General features: G+C 33.6%; 3 protein-coding genes across 3 annotated transcripts; 1 reads left to right on the top strand and 2 right to left on the bottom strand.

Moving 5' to 3' along the window:
• Positions 1 to 853: 853 nt before the first annotated feature.
• On the top strand, positions 854 to 2381 carry LOC105780975 (uncharacterized). Its single transcript, XM_012605529.2, has 2 exons — positions 854 to 1774; positions 2096 to 2381. The coding sequence occupies exons 1-2, from the start codon at positions 1023 to 1025 to the stop codon at positions 2154 to 2156; spliced, it is 813 nt and encodes a 270-aa protein (XP_012460983.1). The 5' UTR covers positions 854 to 1022; the 3' UTR covers positions 2157 to 2381.
• Positions 2382 to 15418: 13037 nt separating this feature from the next.
• LOC105780463 (protein trichome birefringence-like 14) lies at positions 15419 to 17235 on the bottom strand. The gene is made up of 4 exons (XM_012604823.2): positions 17077 to 17235; positions 16636 to 16836; positions 16356 to 16545; positions 15419 to 16220 (listed from the first exon to the last, which is right to left on the bottom strand). Exons 1-4 carry the CDS (start codon positions 17228 to 17230, stop codon positions 15419 to 15421), a joined length of 1347 nt encoding a protein of 448 aa, XP_012460277.1. The 5' UTR covers positions 17231 to 17235.
• A 1517-nt stretch (positions 17236 to 18752) lies between these two features.
• Positions 18753 to 23837, bottom strand: LOC105780462 (protein trichome birefringence-like 14). The gene is made up of 5 exons (XM_012604821.2): positions 23671 to 23837; positions 23331 to 23561; positions 21977 to 22180; positions 20415 to 20610; positions 18753 to 19820 (listed from the first exon to the last, which is right to left on the bottom strand). Exons 2-5 carry the CDS (start codon positions 23488 to 23490, stop codon positions 18992 to 18994), a joined length of 1389 nt encoding a protein of 462 aa, XP_012460275.1. The 5' UTR covers positions 23491 to 23561; positions 23671 to 23837; the 3' UTR covers positions 18753 to 18991.
• Positions 23838 to 24224: the final 387 nt, after the last annotated feature.

The raw sequence follows: 24224 nt of genomic DNA, 5'->3' as shown, positions 1-24224 counted from the left end.
TTATTTAATTTTTTGAAAAAAAAGTTATAACTATTTAAATAATATTATTTGAATGGTTATATAAATGAATAATTATGTGTTTATTTTAAAGACATTATTATTCGAAAGACACCTATTGATGAAAGATGTCTTTGTGAAGAGACATGAAAATTCCTATAAATAGGAATGATATTTCATTTGGAAAATACACCAACAAATTCTAAATATTCCTTCTTTCCTTCCTTTATTTTTTAATTTTATTAGATTATTCTATAAAGTATTACTACAAAAATCTTTTGTAGAAATTGAGTTTTTGTTATACATTGCTCAATGCGTAGTGGACTATTCTCGTCAGTGCAAAACGCAAATAGTCATTGGCTTCATTGTATCCTCGAGGTTAATTTGCTTGGAACTCATTTGCATGCCGAAGATAGGTGGGGGTGAATATAACCTTAAGCCTTGGAATCTTGTTCTATTACTCCTTTTCCTGTTCGAGTTCCGTTCGTGTGTTCGAGATTTTCCTCACCGGAGTTTTGTACTACCAGAAGAATGGTATGAAAGTCATCTCTAATTCTTTTCAATAAAAGAATAACAAATTAGATTTTTCTGCATAAGGCAGTTTAATAACAACTTTATTAAATTGAAAAGCCATCACTTTAATTACTCACGCTTTCGTTTACACTAAATCCAGCTTAACGTGTACTTATTGTCACTTTGTAAGTCATTTTATTCCATTTCCTTGACTTTTTCGGTGAAGAGAGTAATCAATGTCCAAATCCCACGAATGAAACCAAAACACAAAAAGTCAAAATGTAGATTTCGTCTAGAAGAGGTGACCAAGTTGAGCTTTGAAAGATGACATTTGGAACAAAAATGGAGAAAAGAAGAGAAAAAGAACACCCCTATTACCTTGTTATCCCATCCAGGACGGCAATGACTTTAGGCACCCTCTACGTTCCTATAGACAAATCTTGCTTAATTCATGGTCATTTATATCTCTCACATGTATCAAACTCCAGCTTCACTTGGTCCTAGCCAGAATCATGCTTGACCGCCGGTACGGAGTTGCCGGAGAACAGATTTCTTCATTCAATCCGGCCTACAAGATTCATAATGATTGTGACGGAACAGGAGATATTGAATTTGATTTCTGGAGTGAGCGTGAAGCCTGGTATTACAACAGCAACAACTTGGATGATGTTGATGTTGATGGCAGTGAAGTTGAGTTCCAAGTTGAAGCAGCATGCGATGGGGATAGTCCCTCGCCTTTATGGGGAGCTAATAAGGTGAGTGATGCTTCTCCTCTTCTTCCCAACAACCACTTTTACAGTTATCTTTCTCCTACAAGACGGAGACAAATGATCGAAGAAGGTAGGAAAGAACTAATGGAGATGATCCGTAACATGCCTGAGTCTAGCTACGAGCTTTCGTTGAAAGATTTAGTTGATAAGCAAAATTCATCGGAGACGGTCAAAGAGAAAGTTGTTTTAGAAGGCAAAAGCTTTCGTTTGGAAACAGAGATTCGTACCAAGAAAAGAACGGCAAACGCAAAGGCTGGTTCATTATCCAGAACTGCTAGCATGGAAACTGATAAGCTCTTGTTAAAGATGTTTTTCCCAAGCCGTTTGAGCTTCAAGAAGAAATCAATGGCTGAAAATAGCTCCAAGGTTTCCCCAAGTCCATCATGTGAGGGATCCGAGAAGCCGGTCGATAAGCAGTGGTGGATTAAAAAGATTTTCATCCAAAGGGATCATAAGAACAAAGAAGATAGCTGCAAGAACAGCAGCAAAAGCAGGTAGTTTTGCTGTCTTTTTTGGAACTTCGTATTTGTTATGTAGTTGACAAAAACTTTTTATATAATCAAGGGGTCCAACTTTCAACACGTCTACTGTTGTATTTTCCGGGTGTTTATGATTGATCATAGTCCTGAAATTTTGGCCCCAACCTTGAAGACTGAAGAGGGCATGGGGCACTTTTTCTATCAAGGCGCTCTCGGAGCTAAAACCAAATATAAACACCCCAAAAACACAATACTATACGTGTTGAGGGTCTGACCACTCAACAATCCAGAAAAAACATGCAAGGCTTTTGTTTATAACTGTTAATCATGGTGCAGGGATGCAAAAGGAAGCTCCTTGCCTGGTTGCTGGCCATTCTTCTTTTGCAAGAAAAGATGAGCAAAAAGGCAAGAGATAGGGAGATATTTCATCACCTGACAGAGATAACAGAAGAAGCAAAAGCAGACAGTTTTAATACAGTGATGGCATTAGTCTCATCCAGACACCCCATCTGTAAGATCTAAGAAATTGAGATGAAAAGCTGAGATTTCTAAAACAGGAGTTTACCCCTTTTGTTGTTTGTGTAGCCTGAAAACAGGTCTAATAAAACAGAATTTTATTGAACTGCTTTTCACTGTTTTTCCTCATTGATATTTTAATTTATTTTCTTATATAATTCTTCAAATATATTGTTATTTACAAATCAAAATGTATCAAAAGAACGTCACATAAATTCAAGCATATATTTCAAGAGCTGTGCATTGAGGAGTCATTCCAGGTGTCTGGAACACCAGGCAAGCACTAATGCAAGCAATCATGGGCTTTCATACCATAATGTGAAAGTGAGCCTCATCTCTTAGATCAGATAGAGCAGTTATATCCAAAAGCTTCACCCTGGTACCCTTAACAGCGGCTGCAACAACCTTGCCGCTCGATTGTCTTTGAGGACTTCACTCTAGAGGTGATCATGGGCCGGGCCGGGCCGAGCACAAAAAATTTTGGCCCGTGTCCTAGGCCGGGATATGGGCTTAAAATTTTATCCATGCCCGGCTCGGGAAAAAATTCCTAAGCCCGAGTCCGGCCTAGCCCGTCCCATTTTTTTAATAAACACCAAAAATTTATTTTAAAAATAAAAAAATATTTTAAAAGGGCTAGGCCCGGGCAAAAAAAGTGGTGCCTGAGGCCCAGCCCGTTTTCTAAATGGGCGTCATTTTTTTGCCCAAACTCATATTTTGGGCTTATATTTTTACCCGAATCCTCCCATATTTCGGGTGAGCTATCGGGCCGAGCCGGGCCGCCCGGCCCATGATCTCCTCTACTTCACTACCTCTGGTAATTGGAATGGTGTTATCGCATCCACCACCATCGTTCGAGTCACCTTTGAAAAAAGTGCGTTGGTGACGTTGTTCTAAAGAAAATTTGCAAGTTGGGATTCAATGCCAACTTAGAATCAAGCCATTTTACTAAATTGTTCACTTTAAAGATCCAGGCATTGGAGATGCTCTTGATATTTCTGTCTTGGACTGGTGCCGTGTTCAAATAAATCACCTCGTTGTCCAAGTTAACCATTGTTTTTTTTTCAATGGTGAGTGATACATTGCGAAATTGACTAAAAATTTGACTAAGATAATTACACTTATTAATTAATAGTATAGTTATGTTAAGTAAAGATATCATTCTCATGAAGACTAAAATTACTAGTAATTATCGTCTTTCTATTATTTAATTGAATAATTCGAGTGATTGATTAAGAATTAAAATTAACTAATTTAATTAATTAACGAACACGATAAAGAACAAATCACGAAAATAATCGAGTAACAACTAAAAAGCAAAACAATACCAAGGAAAGAATCTACCTAAATTGCATGTATCATTATCAATCTAAATTACGTAAATTTTTTATTTAGCACATTGATCCGTAAAAATCTCTAAATTATGCTAATATCTCTTTCGAGTATAAGAGAAACTGACTCTACGTCGACTAATTGAAATTTTTTTCTAATGAAAACCCTTATTATCGCATTAACTTGTACTATGGATTCGCCTATTAGATTGACTATAATTCGGTAGATTTATGTCGTCCTGTTTTTAGGATTGCATGCAACTCCACTCAATTACGCAAGATCTACTCTTAAACAAAGTTTATTCAACCACTGATTTAAGCACATCAAATATAGATTAATAATCTAAAAATATCAAATCAAAAATTAAACACACATAATTGAGAATAAGAAACTAAATATTTTTTGTGTGGTGCGAGTCACAATGCCCAATTTCAAATCCATGGATGTGATGGGCTTATACTACTTAAGGCCCAACCAAATTGTCAATTTTCAAGCTGAAAATATTAGTCAACTTGCAACAAATATTTTTATGAGATCCAGACATTTATGGATTAAGATATCTCCATAGAGTTTAAATTTCTATCTCTTAATTTCGAAACACACTTTGAATCACTCGATTTTGAGTTTGGGAACTTAAGTTATGACTGCTTTAGTGAAGACTGTGCAAGCAGAATTTTTGGACGGGATTATGACGGGAATTACGAGTTTCAAACTTTTATTTCGAGTTTAAATTGTATTGGGCTTGAGTTTTATGCTTAATTTTTATTATACATGAGCATAATATTGTATTTATCAATTTTTTATTTTATTCTGAATTTTTTATAATTATTAAGTATTTTATGTTATTTAGGAGTTTTATGCCAATAAGAAATTTTAGTTTAAACCTATTTTTTTAGATTAATTAGAATTCTAGAGTACATAAGAGTTTTATTTAGATTTATCTAGCTAGCCTGTATAAAGGCCTTTACATTGTACACAAAGATCAATTGATCATTATTCAACTTCTCTTTTGAGTTAATAAATTCTCTTTAAGTTTTTCTTTCAAGAATTTCTCTTGAGTTTTCTTTTAGAAGAGTTTTAACAATCTTTTTAGATTATGGGGGATCATTTTCAAACTTTTTTTGCCAAGTTTCTTTTTTTGGAGGGGAAATTAGAACCGCTTGAAGGAAGTTGTGGATTCTTCTTGTTTCCAAGACTTTTTAGGGCTTCTACGTGCCACATTCCATCTTTTCCATCTATCTTCTTTATTTTTTTCTTTATTGTTAGGTTCTTTGATTTATTATTCTATTTATTTATCTTAGTTATTTATTTTTATTTGTTTAATTTGACTTTGATTTGATTGCATTTCAGGTTGTATCAAAATCCAAGTTTCATTTTCAAACGTCTAGAGCCCTAAGGCAAATCCGTGGCTTGGATTAACTTTACGATCTTGTATCCGCATTCATTCCGTATCATTGCGTAAAATAAAAACCAAACGATATAATCCATCATAGGGTTCATCTCTTCTAGGTATTTAGAAAATTAGTTCATGCTTGAAAATAGAAACATCCAAGATACAATATAACCTAAAGAAATAAAGAAACTCGTGATAACTTCCAAAGAAATCAACTGGGAATCTTCAATCTTGATGGAAATCTGTTTTTAAGTCGGCTTCAATGGTGTTTTTTGAGTTGTTTTCTTCAATATTCTATGACGATTCCCTCCTATCTTCTTATTCTTGTCATATATACATCTTAAAATGCCCAAAAAACCTAAAAATCATAATTTTTCATTGTTCGATGTGTAATTCTTTGAAATCGACACGGTCACACGGCCGTGTGGAATGGTTTGGATTGTGTGGCTCCTACAACTTGCTCCAACGCTCCAGTTTTCGCTCTTTTTGCTCCCAAGTGCTATATTAAGCATTAAAACATAAAGTTAAAGGATTAGGAGCATAAAATTCACAATTAACGTTGAATAATCATCCAAAAATGCATTAAGTTCTAGATTAAAACATGTTACTTTTAGCCCTTATCAAATATCCCCACTTAAGCGTTTGCTTGTCCTCAAGCAAAATTTTCAACCCATATTCAAGTTAACTTCTTGTAATTTATTGTTTTCACCGACAATGTCTTAGGATAATCTATAGATAATCATGCATTGGAAATTCAAGCTAAATTGACACTAAAGAACACAAACAATTCAAGTAGAAATTTTAAGGCATAAAAACATAGACTTCTCCCTTATCTCACAATTACCTGAAATTCAAACTCAACAAGAATAAACAGCCTCACTAGGGTTCACTCAAACACTCAAGGTGTTTAAGGTTCAAGTAATGTGCACTCAACAGTCAAATAAGAAATGCTATTACCATAAACTTGCTTAACAATCAAATCTCCACTACTATAGATCGAGATGACACACCAATCAAGAGGTCTTTATAAGGTGCAAAAAATGTCATAAAAGTTGGTTACAATCAAGAGTTGAGTTAATAAGTTACCAAACCAAGCCAGATAGTGTTGGATTAAGAATCAACGTCAGTGAGGTTTCATGCACATAGGAAGAGGGTACCCTTAAAAGCTTCGCCTCGGAGTCGAATATAATTTAGATAAATCATTTCTTTAGAATTCGAAGCCTGAGATAATAACTTTTGTTCTAACTTAGGGTTTCTATTGTAAGAGACATATATATATTATTTAATAAAGTCTGTTTTAAACTTATTAAGTTTAAATTTTGGTTCTAGTTCAAACCAGTCCATTTATGGCACTCTATTCCCAAATTCGGCGATTGGGTCGGTGAGGGTGTTACACCGCACTTTTAAATTATTTTATATTTTTTTATTTTCTACGTATGCGCACATGCGGTCAAGTTGTTGGTGCCGTTTCCGAGGATTGTAATGGTGTAAATGTGTAGTCAAGTTAGTTATTTTTGAGGCAATTTTATTTGAAAGATAAGGAAATTAGATAGTGCTTTTTATTTCATTGTATAGTGTTTTATTTTTAATTTTTGGTCTTGTTGAAGATTTAACTTAATCATGTTTAATAATAATGGGTATACGTGGCCAAGAGACCAATGCAACTATGAAGAGCAATCAAGTTCAACAAATAGAGATTCAACGAACCATTGGAGTTATGATGGCTATTATGAGAAGCAAGAGTGTCCATGTGAGCATCCTTATGGTTCATATGGATATGCAACCGAAATAGGAAACTATAATCAAGGGTGGTCAAATACTTATCCAACATATGATTTGTATTCCCCATATTAGTAATTGGAAAGTAATATAGAGAGGGACGAGTATATGGAAGACCTATCCCTTGCTACACGGGTTAGAATGTTGGAGAAGAGCATTTCTTCGTTGCAAGCTACTGTTTCCTCCATGTACAAGATGGTGCAGCAAATATTAGAAGTCGTCTAACACTAAGCCGTAGTGAACACTCTGATGGAAGAGGTGGAGCATGATATTCTTGAGCTCAAGGATGAGAGCTGCTCCACTGTTATTGAGCATGATGAGTTGAACATATGTCTTCAACAAGAGTTCAAATTTTAAGACAGTGACGAGATTGTGAGAAGCGAAAAAGGTTTCTTCACTCTGATTTACATAGGATTAAAAGTAGGAGTAGGATTAGTAGTAGGAGTATGAGTAGTGTTAGATGTAGAGGATGAGCTTAAATCGGAATCAAGTGAAAGTGTGGAGGTTTCAACACACATTCTAACTATTGTTGAAGAAAAGCCAACCGACGGACTTAATGAACATACCTATTTTCTGTTCGAACCTGGAATTGAAGTTCGGGTATCTATGGGTTATGTCGACATTAAGTTTATGATACCCGAGGCTATAGTACCTTAGAACGAGTTGTGGAGTTAGGTAGGCTTTGGAAAGAAGTGGCTTGTGAAGTTAAAAAATAAGGCAGCGACAATGTGCTCAAACACCAAGGGGGTCCTTATTCTAGTCATGAAGAACAAACGATGATTCAAAGTGTCAATGACCTTTTGGAAGTTCTTCTATGGAGGGGATACGAATCGCCCGAAAGTTGATAAGTTTTCTTTTTGTTAGTTTTTATTTTTTATTGCATATTTTTCTTTTGGTGTGTTTGTTTTGCTTTTCTATGTAGGTCTACCCACTGAGAGTTACACAACATTAATAGCTTCAACGAAGTTTAACGACTGCCCCAACATTTTTGCTGCACTTAGTCTTAAATCGAGGGAGTTTTCTCAAACTAATCTTTAGTTGGGGACACATTGAGAACAATGTGTAACTTAAGTGTGGAAGGGTGTACATAGAAATTTTAATTTATGTGTTTCGTTTTCTTATTTTATGTTTTGCTCAAAAAAATTTCAAAAATCTATAAAAAAAATTTAAAATTTTCTCTTTTTTTTTCTTGCATGGTGCTCAGATTATTTTGGCAATTGGTCATTGGTTGTTGATAATGAATGATGTATGGTTGACTTTTGAGCATGTAAATTTTTATTGATGCTAGATAATTTGGTTCTTTTAAAAGTAGATTAGTTAGTTTAATAAGTTAAATTGCATAATAGACTAAAGGTAAATATTCTTTATGTAAATATGTATGATTTGTGTCAAATGATAGATAGATTGTATAGATGCTTGTAGATAAATAGTGTTTGAATCAATTGTTTTTCATTTGGGGAAATGCATGCATGATTAAAATGGTGTATTCTGAAATGTTTAGGGAGGACCTAAGGCATTATTTGATTAGCCTAGAACCTAAATGCCTAACCTTGATGCTATATACCCGTATTCCCCATGATTTGAGCCTTAATTTTTCCATTCTTGATGAACCTACATCCTTGAAACCTTGAGCCAAAATTGAGTTAAAAACCCAACCCTTCTCTGTTATTGATCTTAAATGCACTATGAAATGAACGGTGGGTCATGGATGTTGAGGGTTAGGTAAACACATTTTGGTGGTTTCAAGTTATTCTTGAGAGAAAAGAGAAGAGATTGTTTAATATGATACATATAGACATTTGTTAAGTAAATTAAACGAAAAAGAAAATCAAGTGAACAAAAGCAAGGTGACTGGAATAAAATCATGGTTAATGATAAAAGCATTATGAGTGAAAGAGTGAAAATTGTAGAAAAAGTTCAAGTGAAAAATTATTTGCGAGCTGAAAAGAAATCTTTTTTATTCATAATGTACGAGTACTCACTAGTTTGTATACACCAATATTCAACAATATCTTTCATTTCTTTGGAGAGAACAAAAGTGAGAGAATGAGAAATAAGGAGGTGAGCTTAATGACTATTTTAGGGATGAATAGGAAAAAATGTCATGTGCTTTACTATTTCTAGTGCTTGAAATCGTTTTGAGCTGTCTTTTTGTTTGAAATCCAAACTGTCCTAAGCCTCTAAACGTTACAAGCTTAGAAGACCTATGTGACCTAAACATTTCTTTCGCACTATCTTCTTGACTTGTTTATATTTAGCTCAATGAACAATTTTATGTTTTCGCTTAATTTTCGTTCTTTAGCTTTAATAAGCTCTCCATGCATTTTATACTTATTTTGTGCTATTTTGAAACCCAAATTGGCCAAGGGTGCCATTTGGACCCTAATAAGTGATTGAATGTTGTAGGAGCATATTGGTGGCCCAAAATTGAATGGAAACCATGCCACAAGCAGAGGTATCACGATATCGAAGCTTGGATATTGCAACACCTCCGTCAGACCCGGAATGAAGAAGAAAAGAAGTCATCTAAACTATCCACCTCCAAGGACACCCCTTGAGTAGACTGATGAGGATATGCGATACCCTCCTCTAGGTATTGCAATACCCCTATCGTATGGAGAAAAAAATGACATCAAAGGTAGTTTTTGTCCACCCGAAAACCAATCAATAATTAGATGTCCAAGGGCATTTTGGTCATAAAATAGGGTTGTAATAAGTCTTTAAAACCCACTTTTGGCTGAATAAAGAGGAGAATTTTTCACTTTTGTTTCTATCATCTTTTTTCCTTAGTTTTAGGTTAGGGTTAGGGTTTTTTTTTCTTTTTTATCCTTTTTCTTTTCTGTTCTTTTCATTTATAGTTTAGGTTTGCTCTTTTGGTTAGATTTTAATTTTGTTGTTTTCTTTCTTCCTTCTTGTTAAAGATTTGTAAATGAATATGGTCAAATTCTTGGGCCTCAATGGATTTCCATCAATTGAATTAGCATTTTCTTAAACCTTTTACTTTCATTTTATGCCTACAATGTGTTTGATAAAATGTTTATTTGGAATTTAAGTTTGATTATGTGCTAAATTTTTTGATGGTTGGTTGATTGATTATTTGTTAGTTTAAGTTAATGTTTATGCTTGACTGATTGGTTGTTCGATTATATTGAAATGCTTAATACACTAGAATTGACGCCTCTAGCGGAAAATCTTGATAAACAAGACCAAGAGGAGAGCTTAGGTGGTATCGTTTAGTCAATGATGAAATCGAGATGAGATTTCCAGCTAAGAGTGGCAATTAATATAATCGATATGTGTTTATTAACTTAGTTAGCGATTAACAAATCAACCGACCATAACTTTATCATTTACATTGTCTAAAGAAACAAAGAAAGAAATAAGATTAGTTATTTTAATTGATAATTTAAATTTAGTTTATAAATAATTTATTTTGGAATTTTCACTAATAATTTTCGACTCGATTAGATTAGTAATTGCTTAACTTGTAATTAACTTGACAAAAACATTTACCGGTAATCCTTTGGGTTCGATCCTTGGAATGCTCTAGTGTTTTATTGACACTATAAATATTACAATTGACACTGTCTGCTTGCAGTTAACATCACACTTTTAAATTATTTTATAAAATTGTTTGTTTTCAGCGTATGCACGCATACGGTTAGTCCTCCCTCTCCATGTTGAAGTCTCTCGCCATGTTGAGATTGCAAAGGTTCTTCAAACCGTTTTGATGTTGCAAAGTTCTAGATGGGTTCTCCTCTAGTCATGTTGAAGTTGCAAAGTTCGGAATGGGCCATCCTCTAGCCATGTTGAAGTTGCAAAATCTTTTCTTGCCATTTTGGAAGGATCCACCTTAGTCATCACAAATGTTGTTCGCCTTGCCATATCGATAAGCAATGTTGAAAAAAAAACACTAGTCTCTACCTTGCCATGCCGATGTTAAAAAAAAAAAACCAAAATTGATCTCCATTGCACCATGTTGATGTTGAAAAAAATAAGGATCAAATCTCTATTGTGCTACGTCGATGTTGAAAATTTGAAATTGATCTTGGCTCATGTGTCATATGCCTTAACCATCGCTAGAGTTTTGGCGAAATCATATAGCACACCTTTGGTCCACTCCCTATATTTGACGAAGTCTCTTAAAATCTTGAAGTCAATTCCCCAACAAGCTTTCTTTCCTTTCTTGGCGATACACCCTCGACTTCAATGATTGATGGATGGAGCTACTCATATATCATGATGAGCCTAACAAGAAAATAAACAAAAAAAGGAGAAAAAAAGCACAACATATCAAGTGGAAGGTAACTTAATAAGAATGAAGGGGAAGTGGGTATGGAATGAGCAAGCAAGAGCCATGTGTTGATATGCATGCATGGCTATAAAAGATGTCATGGTTGTGCGAATTTTGGAGGGGGAGATGGTACATTTAGCCTTAAGACGATCACAAACCTTCTTAAAAATGAGATTCTTGATTTGGTGATGGCTTCTTAAAATTCATATAAATGATTAAGTCTTGATGGGGTATTTGTAGATGAAATTTTTTTTTAAACTAATGATAAAGTCTCACGTGTCATACTGAAGTTAATGTGGGTCAAACCAAAATTACCATGGTGAAAATGATAACATCATATTTGTCTCATAATTATTTTTTTGTAATTAATTTAAATTACTTAAAGTGATAACTATTAAAATTTTATAGTCACTAATTAAAATAAAACAATTAAGTAATAATATCATGTGATTATTTTATCTTTTATTAATTAAAATTGATTAAATTGATAAGAGATAAATAATAAATAAAAAGAGTTTGAAGTCATGAAGAACTATCAAATGAAGTAGTTAAATTCTACAATAACTCTATTTTATTCATGTAATCGACACAATAAAAAAGGTTCCCCAAACCTCTATCCAGAATTTTCTAAAGAAGCCAGAAAAACACGAAGAAATTCTGAAGAACACCACAGCAACTCTGAAGAAAAGTTGCATTTCGATCCAATTCAACCTCAAAAGTTATTTTTGAAGAAAGCTGTCTTTCGATTTGTTTCAACTAAAGAAAGGAGGTTCAAACACATTTCAAAAGCAAATCAACATGACACTTGAAGCAATCCATACCCATCCAAGGTTAAGTCAAAAGACCCTTTGATCGAAGCCAAACCAAAGAGAAAAAAAAAGATATTTTTCTTTGTATTCGAGAAATGTTCAAAAATTGTAACTTTTTTATGAAGTCATCACTAAATTTTTTACTCTGAATTTTTAAGTCAACTTTCGACTCAAAATTTATGTGTACAAAGTCACAGTTACCGGCAAAGCCTAACACCAGAAATTGACACCAAACCATCATATCACCACCATGTCAATCATTATTTTGGTGTCCGATCATTTTCCAAAAGCACTTATAGATTCCTTTCAAGCTCCTGTTTTAATTTAAGGACTTAGATTTTTCAAAGAGAAAAAGATTTCCAAATCAACAAGTCCAAGTTTTGAGTACGAGTATAGAATAAATATAAAAATTATATACACAACCCACTAACAAAATGTCCTAAATATAAATTATCAAGTTCCAAAATTAAAAAATATATAATATATAATATTAAGAATTAATTTAAATTATATTGAAGTCTTTTTCATTTTATTAATATATGTAACACCCTTATACCCAGTTCGACTCAAGGAACCCGATATAGGAATATTACATTTGGTGACAAAGCTATTTTAGCTAATCACTAATAATTTGAAATATTAACTGATAAAGTTTTCATCAAATTAATTCAATATTATCATTCCCGAAGTTCAGGGTCATTACCAGTTAACCAACTATGCTTGAAAATGTTTAAAATATGACTTTTGTACAAAACTAGGGCAAAGTATCGATACTTTGGCAATTTTTGCTTAAAAGCACTTGGAAAATTTACCAAAAACCCCTTGCATTTATTCAAAATAGTCTAATACTTTGAAACCAAATTAATTCACCTCGAACCCATTAAAATTCTTCACTTAAGTATACCAATTAACTTGAATATAATTCTTTATCTAGTTTAGCTTGAGCATACTTTAATTTCTAATAATTCACGAAATTAGTAGGATTTGTAAAACCTTACGTTTTAGTCCTTTAAATAACTAACTCTATTCATAACTTAACAAACCTATGTACATGCCATATCTAAACTAAAATATTTGCATCTTACTCTTGTTCGGGCTTGGCAGATGTGATGAGATGAGTTGAGGTCGATTTTTTTTTCTGAATCCAATGCTCGATGTCTAACTTGTACCTATGCATTAGAGAACAACGCGTTAAGCTTGTGATAACTTAGTAATGACCCATGATATCAAAATCTATTAAATTCTTTAATTCCTAATATTTCATTTCTTTGTTTATTTACCTTATTTCATCTTAATTTCTTATTATCATACTTATTTATTACTTTTTACTTATTTTACAATTTAGTTCTTATGACAACAATTCAATAAATAGAATTTACTACTCTTTTTAATACATGTATCACATTTCACTAATTAACATAATTTTCATAATTCGTCACTAACCTTTGTCATTTCTTTCACATATTATTTTTACACTTTTAACATATTAGTCCATATCTTTATTAAATTCCATTAAGCACATTCACAATATCTCAAAATCATTTTATGTATCATTCTTTCACTTTTTTTTCCTTCAATACTTACCATGACTTTTCCGTTAACCCGTGCCAGACACATTGAACTGAATGAATACACAAAACATATTGGATAACACAAAGCACCGAAGTGATGTAACACGAAGCACAAATGTGCTATATCACAAAGCACCAAAGTGCTATAACATGAAGTACCGAAGTGTTGAGATCACGTAGATCACGCTAACACAAGGGCGCTCGGGCTCCTATGGCATGCCAACTATATCCATGGAGTTCAATACTAGTCTACATGGGCATTTCACGATACTAAATTTATATCATTTAAACACGAATACTATATTTCACGAATATCATGATTTAACTGTATTTCTAACACTTATTCAATTTAATCTTCATTTTCACAATTTTTTTACAAAAATACTTATAATGACACGATATTCTAATCAATAAAGTTTCGATTTATAATTCACCATCTATCTCGCACTTTCTTCATCTTTACAATTATCAATAATAGCATGTAGAACTTTTATAAACTTACAATCTAATCCTTTATACCTCAAAATTTTACATTTATTTTAATATCATTTCAAATTCGTCTTTAATTCAAAATTCACTATCATTTAGCACTTTAATCCATTAATTCACCATAATATTTATTTTCACATACTAAATTTATATACTCTTCACTTTTACTATTTCTAACATAAATTTCACAATTTTACTACTTACTCCTTAATTTTCCTCAACTTAAAATAAAAATTGTAATTTGAATTTCAATATTCATATATTCTTCAATATTTTCTTGTAAACTCTGGTGTCTTTTCCAATCTAATCCATTTTGTTATAAAATTCAATATTCGTTAATTAATTATATCTAAGCACGTAATCTATTTAAATGTCTCATTTCCCATAGCACATTTCACTTCTTTTATTTTTGACCACATAAATTCTCAAACTTTACAACTTAATCCTTTAAATATTTGTCATCATTTCATAATACTTCCATTATTCTTGTTATCATATTTTCTCAATTTATAGGTTAAATTTTCCCTACTTCATTTTACTGACTGCATGTTCTACCAAACATTTAATCCTTAAATCATAAGGAAGTACACGGGTACTTACCTTTTCTATCCAAAATCACTTGTTTTTCTCTTCTCAATTTCTCTCTTCATCAACATGTTAAAAATACAATATTTTCCCATCAGAAATCTTCACTTTAACACCCTATTATACTTTTCTATCACTACTATTAAACCTTAACACCTCTTGAAATCAAACCTCAATGAATGCTCCTTTAATGAATTTTATGTGGCTACTACTCTTTTCTATTGTTTTCCAAAAAATTTGGAAGTAACTAGCTTATTTGGTGAAAGGGACTTATTTGAAAGAAAAATAAAAGTTGAAAATGGTAGAAAATGGTGGCTTTCGTGAAACATGAAAGGGCTGATGGCTTTGTATAGCCCTTTCATCCACTTTTCCAGAAAAATCTATTTAGGCTATATACCATTTTACCTTTCTATTTCCATTTAATTACAATTTTACCATTACTCATAAATATCTTTTCCATAATTTACCATTTTATCCTTTCACTTTTCTTGTAATACGACCCATGTGTCTTATTTACTTTTGGTATATTTTCACCTCTAATCCCTTCTTTTCCATTGATTCAATTTAGTCTTTAATCATCCGTTTTCTTTACTTTTTTAGATCCTTCCGCTCTTAATATATTTTCTCTATTGGCCCTTGAACTTTTCCATATTTATAGTTTAACCCCTTAAACTTTAAATGTTTACTCTTGAGTCACAGAATTTTCCTCACATTTGCAATTTAAAATCCTCAAATTAAGTTAATATCCCACAATTTTCCTCCTAATTTATTGTATCGAGAACAAAATCTCGACTTCCTACTAACTATAGCAAATTTCGGGGTGTTATAGATGTAAATGCTATTTATAAATCAAAATGTATCTAAAGAATGTCATATAAATGCAAGCATATATTTCTAGAGCTGTGCACTGAGTAGTTCATTCCAAGTATCTGGAACACCAGGCAAGCACCAATGCAAGCAGTCAGGGGATTTTTTACCATAATATGAATTGTGAGCCTCATCTCTTAGATCAGATAGAGCAGTTATATCCAAAAGCTTCACCCTGGTACCCTTAACTGCAGCAGCTACAACCTTGTCGCTCGATTCATCTTCGAAGACTTCACTCCCTCTGGTCATTGGAATGGTGTTATCGCATCTACCGCCGGTGTTCCAGTCGCCTTTGAAAAAGTGCGTTGGCGACTTTGTTCTAAAGAAAACTTGCAAGTTGGGATTCGATGCCAACTTAGAATCAAGCCATTTTACTATATTGTTCACTTTAAAAATCATGGCATTGGAGATGTTCATGAGATTTCTGTCTTGGACAGGCGCCCCGTTCACGTACATCACCTCGTTGTCCCAGCTAACCAACGTTTTTCTCCAATGCTGAGCCGTGTTCATGACTAATACATTAAGGTGATCGATGTTTTCTCGAATGAAAGCTGGCTGACGGTCCAAATGCATGGCGTTAAGGGTGTTTGGATCGGTGGCATTAATAGGCTCTAGATCACAGAGTCTTGTTGACTTAGAATACAAGATTGTGGTATTGGTACTCCGAAACCGGTAACCCCAACCAGGGTGATGGATCTTTCCGGCGTATAGGATTTGAACATCTTCAATGTCAGAGCTCTCTTGGCCCCCGGTGAGCATGCACATCAAGGATTCAAATTGCTCTCTGCTCAATGAATCTCCAACAAAGGCAACTATTTTGTCTTTCATCCTGTTATATATATATATGATACAAGCTTATTCTTTTAGACAACTCAAGCATTCACTAGGATAAAAACCTGCAATGGGATTCTCTTTGATCTTATTTTGTGTGTGTGTGTTTGTGTGTTTGCCTTAAACTGTTTACCTTTCCAAGAAATGAGAGGCCTCAAACTCTGGCTTTTGACAATCTACGGACTGCCATCTATAACCTTCGTAGGAGAAATCTGTTCGACTGGAGAGTCTGCATGCCCACTTCCTTTCCATATACTTGCATTTAGCAGTATATAAAGGCGGCCTGCTATCAGCAACCCATCTACCTCTTGCATAGTTACAGACTGCAAATATGGATATAATACAATTTAATCCTCTGCATCCTTCATTAGTTATACAAGGAAGAAAATGCATCGCATTGCATTCTCGTGTACCTTTTGTATCAACTGAGGCTGTCCCATTTACAAGGCTACGATCTATTATCTCAGCTTCAAAATCATCACCATTTTCCATTGGCTCTTTCCCTTCTTCTTTCTCAAGTGATTGATACTTATCTCCATCAGTTTTCATCTCAGCAGGCTTCATAGACTCTGTGGAGTAATTTGGGTCGCAATGAATGCATGCTGGGGCAATACCTGATATGGGAACCAAAGGTTAGCCCAGTTATTCATGCAGCCGGCCATTAATGGTGGAAGCAATTACTTCGTAAGTAATATCCATTGTAGCTAGAAAAGCTTGAGTAATGGTTGAAACAGCTAGGCCTACAACTTTCATAATACCTCAAACCAACTTCAACATAGCTATAGCATGCACATAGATTCTGAAATTCAACAACTTAAAAATAGATATAAAGAAGAATGAAATGGGAAACAAACCAGGAGGTGTGTTGGACCGGTATTGGGTTGATTCATGTGTATAAACAAAAGGATTGGTCTCCCAATCCCAAAGCAAGAAGGGCATCAAAACCAGAGCAAGCAGAGCCACAGAGATTTTCTTTCCAGTTGTTCTGAAACCATCTCCTCCTTTCATCTCCTCTTCTGCACTGCAAAAGAAACAAACACATTCCGAATGAATCAGATCCTCGGTACCACCGATTTAAACAACGGTCACGATGTGATGTTATAGTCACTACTTTTCTGATTCCGATCCTCTCCGCTGCCAATATACATCATTAGTATTTAGCATGCAGGAAGATGAAATAATGCAAGTATGCATGCATAGCATGAACCAAACATAGTAATACTAGAAAGTAAATGGAAAAATGTTAAAAGAGGAAAACAGAAAGAACCTTGTTAGTAGGAAGTGCCTCCTCTGCTCTTCCTTTGTGTTGGATAAATTGTACGTCTCAATTATATATATACTCTAATATCAATAATACCTACTATAAAAGCAATCCTTATGTATGCATGGCATGTTCATTTCATTACATTATCTCATATTTTATATTTTAAATATTAATTATGTAATATTCTTTTGTAAACAATCACTTAAATATTAAACTTTCGTATTGCTCGTTTTACACTATCAGCTAGTTCTCCATTGTTGTTGTCATTTTTTATCTTTAAAAATCAAATATTATCGGTAAAAAAACACTTTTAATTAAAATACTTTCTCAAATTAAAAAGTTAAAGTCTGAAAACAACTTTAAAGAACATGAAAATATTTTTAAAATAAGTTCATATAGTGATTTGACATTGAAAATTGAAAAAGTAGGTTATTAATTAATATATTGCATATAATACATAAATGAGATTTCATTATTGATGTGACATTTTGTATTATAATTTTCTTTTGTAAAGAATACTTTACATCATAATTAATTAGTGATATAAACAATAAATATTACATGAAAAATATAAATTAATCTGAACTTTTTTTGGTTTTTAAAACTATAAAACTTAAATCCAAATTGAAATTAGAGGAATAAATGAAAACAGAACTATATCTTTAAATAAAATTTAGTCTTCATTGAATCTATTAGTAATTGGAAAAAGAAATTCAAGCACCCAACTTCTGAATCGATTGTGTTTAAAAGGGTCACTTACGATTGGCAAAGCCCAAATTCTGAAACAGGCACCCAACCATCATACCCAAACATTTTTCCAAAAGCACTTTGATCTAATGGCTTAGATTTTTCGAAGAGCAAAAGAATTCCAAATCAACTAAAAGTCCAAATTTCGTGTACAAATATAGAAAAAAAACCAAAAAATTTATATACACAGCCAACTTTCAAGTGTCCTTAAAAAAAAAAAGTTTAGATATCAAGTTTTGAGATTAAAATATACATAATATATAAAATTAAATTTTAATTTATATATAATATTAACAATTTTCATGGCTTTGACCCTTTTGTTTTATACATTCAATTTAAGAAATTAAAATAGATGATAATCGAATAATTTTTCTTTAAAAAAAGAAAAAAATTATATGAAAAATGAACATCAAAGGTTAATTACAATTTTAGTATGAAAACCAACACCTGGAGTAAAAGGAAGGATTGAAATTCAATTGCGAGTAAGGTGATAAATGTACATACAATAAAAATACAATGGAAATCAAATGCTGAATTGCATGTGTTTATTTGTTGCGTTACCGTAGACATCAAGCTGTTCAAAATACATTTTGGTTTTCAACAATGACATTCTCAGTGGTGAAAAAGGAGAAATGATTTACCTAGTCTCTAATCAAGTACAAAAGGGAGGAAATATGAAAGAATTAAGGTAATTTTAAAACCAGCTCCGTGTTGTATCTTCATAAAACTGCCTCTTCATACCATATGCATGGAAGGTCCTATATCTGTGCAATAAGGATTTCGTTCCATGTGTCTGGTATGCCGGGTAGGCACCAATGCAAGCAATCATTGACACTCTGTGTCGGCCTAATACTGTAACCAGACATGTGAGCTTCATCTCGGAGTTCAGAAATCGCAGTTATATCCAAAAGCTTTACCTTTGTGCCCCTAACAGCACTCTCCACAACTTTGTCATTAGATCCATCTTGCAAGACCTCAATACCATTAGTCAAGGGAATGGTATTATTGCAAGTACCTCCGGTGTTCCAATCTCCATTGCGGTAGTGCCTTGGAGAGATTGTCCTAAAGAAAGCTTTCAGCCGTGGGTGTGATGTAAGTTGTGAATCTAGCCACCTGACAAAACTATGCACTGTGAAATTCTTGGCATTCCTAATATCTTCAAATTCTTTATTCTCATTGGGCTTCCCATTAACATGCATCACCCAACGGTTTCCTTCAAACTTTCCTCTGTTCCAGTGGTGACCTGTATTCAAAACTAATAGATCAAAACGATGAAGGTATCGTCGCAGGAAAGCTGGTGGACGGTCCAAATGCATGGCAACATCTGAGGCTTTGTCTGTGCTGTTAATAGGCACCAGGTCTGAGAGGCTAGCTGACCAGTAATATAAAATGGTGGTATTTGTTTTTGTGAAACGATAGACCCATCCATCAGGACGCTTGGCTCCACGAGGTTTAACAAGCCCATATTCCCTTGCAGCATCTTCAACATATATAATATGTTCCCCGCCTGAGACCATACACATCATGGATTGGAACTGCTGCCTGCCTAATGAGTCTCCTACAAAGGCAATTGTTTTATTCCGCATTCTGAAAATTACAACCATGGTTAGAATAGAAAAAAGAGGCCTGCTAAGTGAACTTAACAAACTTAAAACCGAGAAATTTCACATAAGACAATAGAAAAAGAAAAAGCATCATAAAATAATGAATTTCCAGCTAAGCAGTGAAGAAAGAATACAAAATCTAGGAAAAGCAGTAGCATGTGACGTAAGGCAGTGTTAGTGTGCTACCATTGGTAATCTTTATTAATCATAGTGTTCCAAAACATGGTGAATTTGGTCAGTAGTGAATAGTAAGATGCATTTAGTACCAAATAGGAAAAGGATAGCAAGAATATTAAGGATACATTTTGTGTTGGCAGAAAACATTAGAGGATAAAGGAAAAGCAGTGAAGGGTGACTACTGTCCCGATAACAGCAAAGGTTCATTAAAAGAATCTCCTTTTTTTTCTTTTAGGACAAGCTCTACTAAGAATGATCAAAAATATTTAGATTGACCATTTATTTACAAGAATATGACTGGTAACTACCCACCTTTAGGAACATAAGGAGGAAAAAGAGAACTATGTTGGGAAAGGGCATGGGAAGAAGCAATAACAAGAAACCGTACACAAAGACTTACCTTCTCAAGAATGAAAACCGGTTAAACTTTTTCATTTTACAATTCTTAGGCTGCCATCGATATCCCTCAAAAGAGAAGTCTGTCCGTTGGGTTAGTCTGCAAGCCCACATTACTGATAACCATTGTTTACATCCAAACCCAGAATACAATGGCCGCTTGCTGTCAGCAACCCATCTACCCTTGGCAAAGTTGCAATCTGAGTGACCAAAAAGTGGAAATGCTTAGTGATAAATCATGAAGGTACCTGAAAAACTTAAATTTCATCCATAGAAGCTTCTCAATAAATTTAAATGCTACAAACATAATAAAAAATTGAAGGCGGCAACTAATGAGCTATTAACAGAGCATAAAGATTATAAAATAGAATGATGAAAGAAATAATAGTAAATTAGTAATAAAGAACCGTGCAGATCTTTCAGTATATCCTAATTTATTAAACTTCAGTGAAGTTTGTTAAATTATATGGCATATAATTTATAAACATTATTATTAGATACAAAAGAAGAATCATTATTCCCTATAATAGATATTGTCCTCCTTGAGATAGTTGGTTACCTTGAATAGTCGATGATTAATAATTTGTGATTTAACTCAATAGGCATATGGTACTTCTATGTCACTTACGGTTCACTTCTGGCCAAATTCTATGTCATGTTATTCTCTCTAGGAGAAATTCATTAATCAGGTTTATAGTTTCCCATTCTACAATCTAAGTTCTTAGAAGACACAAGAAAGCTAGAAGACTTTCTAGCTCATTTAAAAATGTGCAGACACTTTTAGTTTTATGTAACTCTGTCCCTCAAGGAATTTTTGACACTTGAAGGATCTCAGAAGTAATTTCAGGCATATAACTTGCCTACCCTTTATCAACCTTTTCATATTTGCAACAGGTTCATTTTACTCTTATGAGGGCACACCCCTTATATAAACCTTTAATGAGCACAAGTTAACACTAACTAGTAGATATGGTCCCCAATTTTAGCAGCTATGCAGATTTAGTACAAATGTGTGATTAATTTCAATCAGCCAGGCATTAAAGCTGAATCTTTTAAATCTAATCAGACTTAAGCACCCACTCTTGCCCTAACAATGACTCAACACCATAAGCCTTTGACAAACAAGTAATTAATTAAATGCACCCTGTATTAAAGTGATCCAGTGGGAGACAGAAGAAAAGAGAAGCAACAATTATCAGTACAAAGTAGATTTAATCTAGATGCAGCCCCATGATCCCCCAAAAACCTAGTTAACTCTCATGAAAACAGATATGTATGCTTCTCGGCTCCTTTAATCATCAAAAACCCAAATTTTCCAGAATCTCCCATTTGATTTAGGAATTAAACCATTTTAATAAAGGCTTTCAGTATAGCACTTACGTTCATCTCGAATCACAAATAACAGCTAATGCACTTCGGTCACCTAAATGTAAGTAAAAAAATTTCACCCTGCATGTCTTGGCTTGCAAACTTAAAACAAGAAGTCTAGTGATAAGAATAAGTTTATTTTTCATTAAAGAAAGTTGGAAGATTTACTTAAAATTGATTATTTATTTCGAACTCAACCTGCATTTTGGGGGGATAACTCCTCCTCATCACTATCATTATCTTCAGAAGAGAATGTGGTTACAGGTTCTGCAGATGAAGAAGAATTATGATGTTCTCCCGTCCTTGTTGCTTCTTTTTTCAAAAATGACTTATTGGCTTCCTCTGTATGCCCTCCACGGCTCCTGGAAATTGAAGAATTATTTGGTGCATCCACAAGCAAGTCTATGTGCAACAAGAAAATTAAAAAGTCAATGAATTTAATATTAAGTTTAGAAAAATATTGTTCAATTCAAATATTTCATACGTTAATATCTAGTAAACCATGGTCCATATATCCATCAAATAGAACCCAGCAGAACAAATGGTCTTTGCCAGCTAACTTCACAACCCTTAGCATCCAAAAAGCATCTCATATAGCATACTCTTGGATCATTTATTCATCCCAGTAGAACATATGCCATAACTACCACCTAAATAAGATCTATACTGTCTTAACAATTTTCGAAATTGAGCATGGTTTGTCCCGTTAAAGGATATAAGGAAATGAAAGTTCATGGATCAAGAAGCTAATACTATTACGACTCTGCTACTTAGCCCTCGTATACATGGAGATAGCTCAGTGAGTGCTACATAAAACTATGATGTTGTCCAGGAATATTAATCTTTTCTTTTTGATCTATATCATCTAACTTCTTGAAAAATGCATATAAATAAGTAATCTAGAGAGTAACAAGTGCTGCAAACATATGTTACTCAAAAATAAGAAAGTTCAATTCAACATTAAAAGAAATGACAAAATACTTATCATTGAACCTTAATGTGATTCATAGCTTCATACTCATGAGACCGGTCCCATGGGATTCTTTAGACCACATAGCCTTTCAAGGGTCATATTTACTATAGAATATAAACATCCATCATACAATTTTCACCATCATAGCCTTCAACCTTTTAATGCACTTTCAATTCCAAAACAAATTTCAGATCCAAATTACATTTCCAGGTACATAAGTTCATCCTCATCTTCCCATCTAGTGAAATGTATTCTTAGACCCATTTTTCCATGCATCATAACTGAAATAGATTCAGAATTACATCTCCAGGCACATATCTTTCTTACATACGGACTAAGATTCATCCCTTCCCCTCCTAACCTCTCTTTCCTTTTAACTTCATATGTTTAAATAGCCTAATGAGTTACAAACCTAGAAGTTCCATTTTTCTTCTCAAACGGTAACCAACAATAGTTAACTGTTTTAATGTTCATCCCAGCTAGACTACCCAACCATTCTTCATGGAAAACATTCAGAACTACAAAATAAATAAATAAAAAGATGTGCAAATTGCCATAGGTGATGTGGGGGAACCAAACCTGAAGAAGGTTGTCTAAAACGTTGTTGGGCCAATAGAAGAGTAGTAAGAAAAGGATTATTCTTCCATGGCGAAAGCATTATAACTAAAAAACACAGAGTAAGGAGAGCAATAGAAACATGGATTCCTTTCAGTATATTAAATTTGCATCCTTTCATCATTCCTTCAACCCTTCTCTAACACCTCAAGATATTTGCCACTGTAATTCCAACCTTATTTAAGGAGGCTTCGGCTGTATTGTAGAAAAAAACAAAAATAAAAACAAAAATTGAAGTGAATGATTATGAATTGATAATTTAAAAGGAAAAATAAAGTAAAAAGGAATGGAGAAGAAAAGGAACCTGAATTAAAATTCCAGCCTCCTCAGCTAAATCTCAGTGAAAAAGTATCAATGGATCTGCTGATTTTGGCACTGTATTTGGGTTTTGAAAGTGAGAGATCGTTTGGCTCAGACAACGAAAGAAAGAAGGACTTATTTTATTGTTATAGTTGTAATTCACATTTTTAGTTATTGAGGGCGGGGGGTTTTGCCTTACGTGGGCGGAGCATGTTTAGCTGAGCATTAGCCCAATGGGAGGGAGGCTCGTCTCAATATGTATGTGCAGAGTAATACGTGGCACATGTTTGTTGGACGTGGTAATTGTGAATATTATTGAAAAGAAAAATACGAAATAAGAAAAGAATTTAAGGTTCAAGGGAATGAATTATAGTTTTTGTGGAGGGTGTGCTTATTCAAGAGGGTATGGATTTTGGGTTTGTGTTTGCAACAATGGTGAAGCCTAGTTGATAGCTTTTTTCATTAAAAATTCCACTATTAAGAGCTTTATGTGCTTCTTCGACACAATGCTTAATTAGCCAAAAGACACATTTTGAAAGAGATGGTGCATGCCTCTTG

This window comes from Gossypium raimondii, chromosome 4 (assembly GCF_025698545.1).
Source record: "Gossypium raimondii isolate GPD5lz chromosome 4, ASM2569854v1, whole genome shotgun sequence".
NCBI lineage: Eukaryota > Viridiplantae > Streptophyta > Magnoliopsida > Malvales > Malvaceae > Gossypium > Gossypium raimondii.
The sequence above is the reverse complement of the archived record's forward strand: the minus strand, read 5'-3'. Positions and strand labels throughout refer to the sequence as shown.

What these genes read in the sequence shown, in the direction of transcription:
- LOC105780975 (XM_012605529.2), top strand. Translation starts at nt 1,023, where the DNA reads ATGCTTGACCGCCGGTACGGAGTTGCCGGAGAACAGATTTCTTCATTC. An exon ending in AAGAACAGCAGCAAAAGCAG is followed by an intron (nt 1,775 to 2,095) that starts GTAGTTTTGCTG and finishes ATCATGGTGCAG; the next exon opens with GGATGCAAAAGGAAGCTCCT.
- LOC105780463 (XM_012604823.2), bottom strand. Translation starts at nt 17,230, where the DNA reads ATGAAAGGAGGAGATGGTTTCAGAACAACTGGAAAGAAAATCTCTGTG. An exon ending in AGCCTCAGTTGATACAAAAG is followed by an intron (nt 16,546 to 16,635) that starts GTACACGAGAAT and finishes CCATATTTGCAG; the next exon opens with TCTGTAACTATGCAAGAGGT. An exon ending in GCCTCTCATTTCTTGGAAAG is followed by an intron (nt 16,221 to 16,355) that starts GTAAACAGTTTA and finishes TATATATAACAG; the next exon opens with GATGAAAGACAAAATAGTTG.
- LOC105780462 (XM_012604821.2), bottom strand. Translation starts at nt 23,490, where the DNA reads ATGATGAAAGGATGCAAATTTAATATACTGAAAGGAATCCATGTTTCT. An exon ending in GTTATCCCCCCAAAATGCAG is followed by an intron (nt 20,611 to 21,976) that starts GTTGAGTTCGAA and finishes TTGGTCACTCAG; the next exon opens with ATTGCAACTTTGCCAAGGGT. An exon ending in CGGTTTTCATTCTTGAGAAG is followed by an intron (nt 19,821 to 20,414) that starts GTAAGTCTTTGT and finishes TGTAATTTTCAG; the next exon opens with AATGCGGAATAAAACAATTG.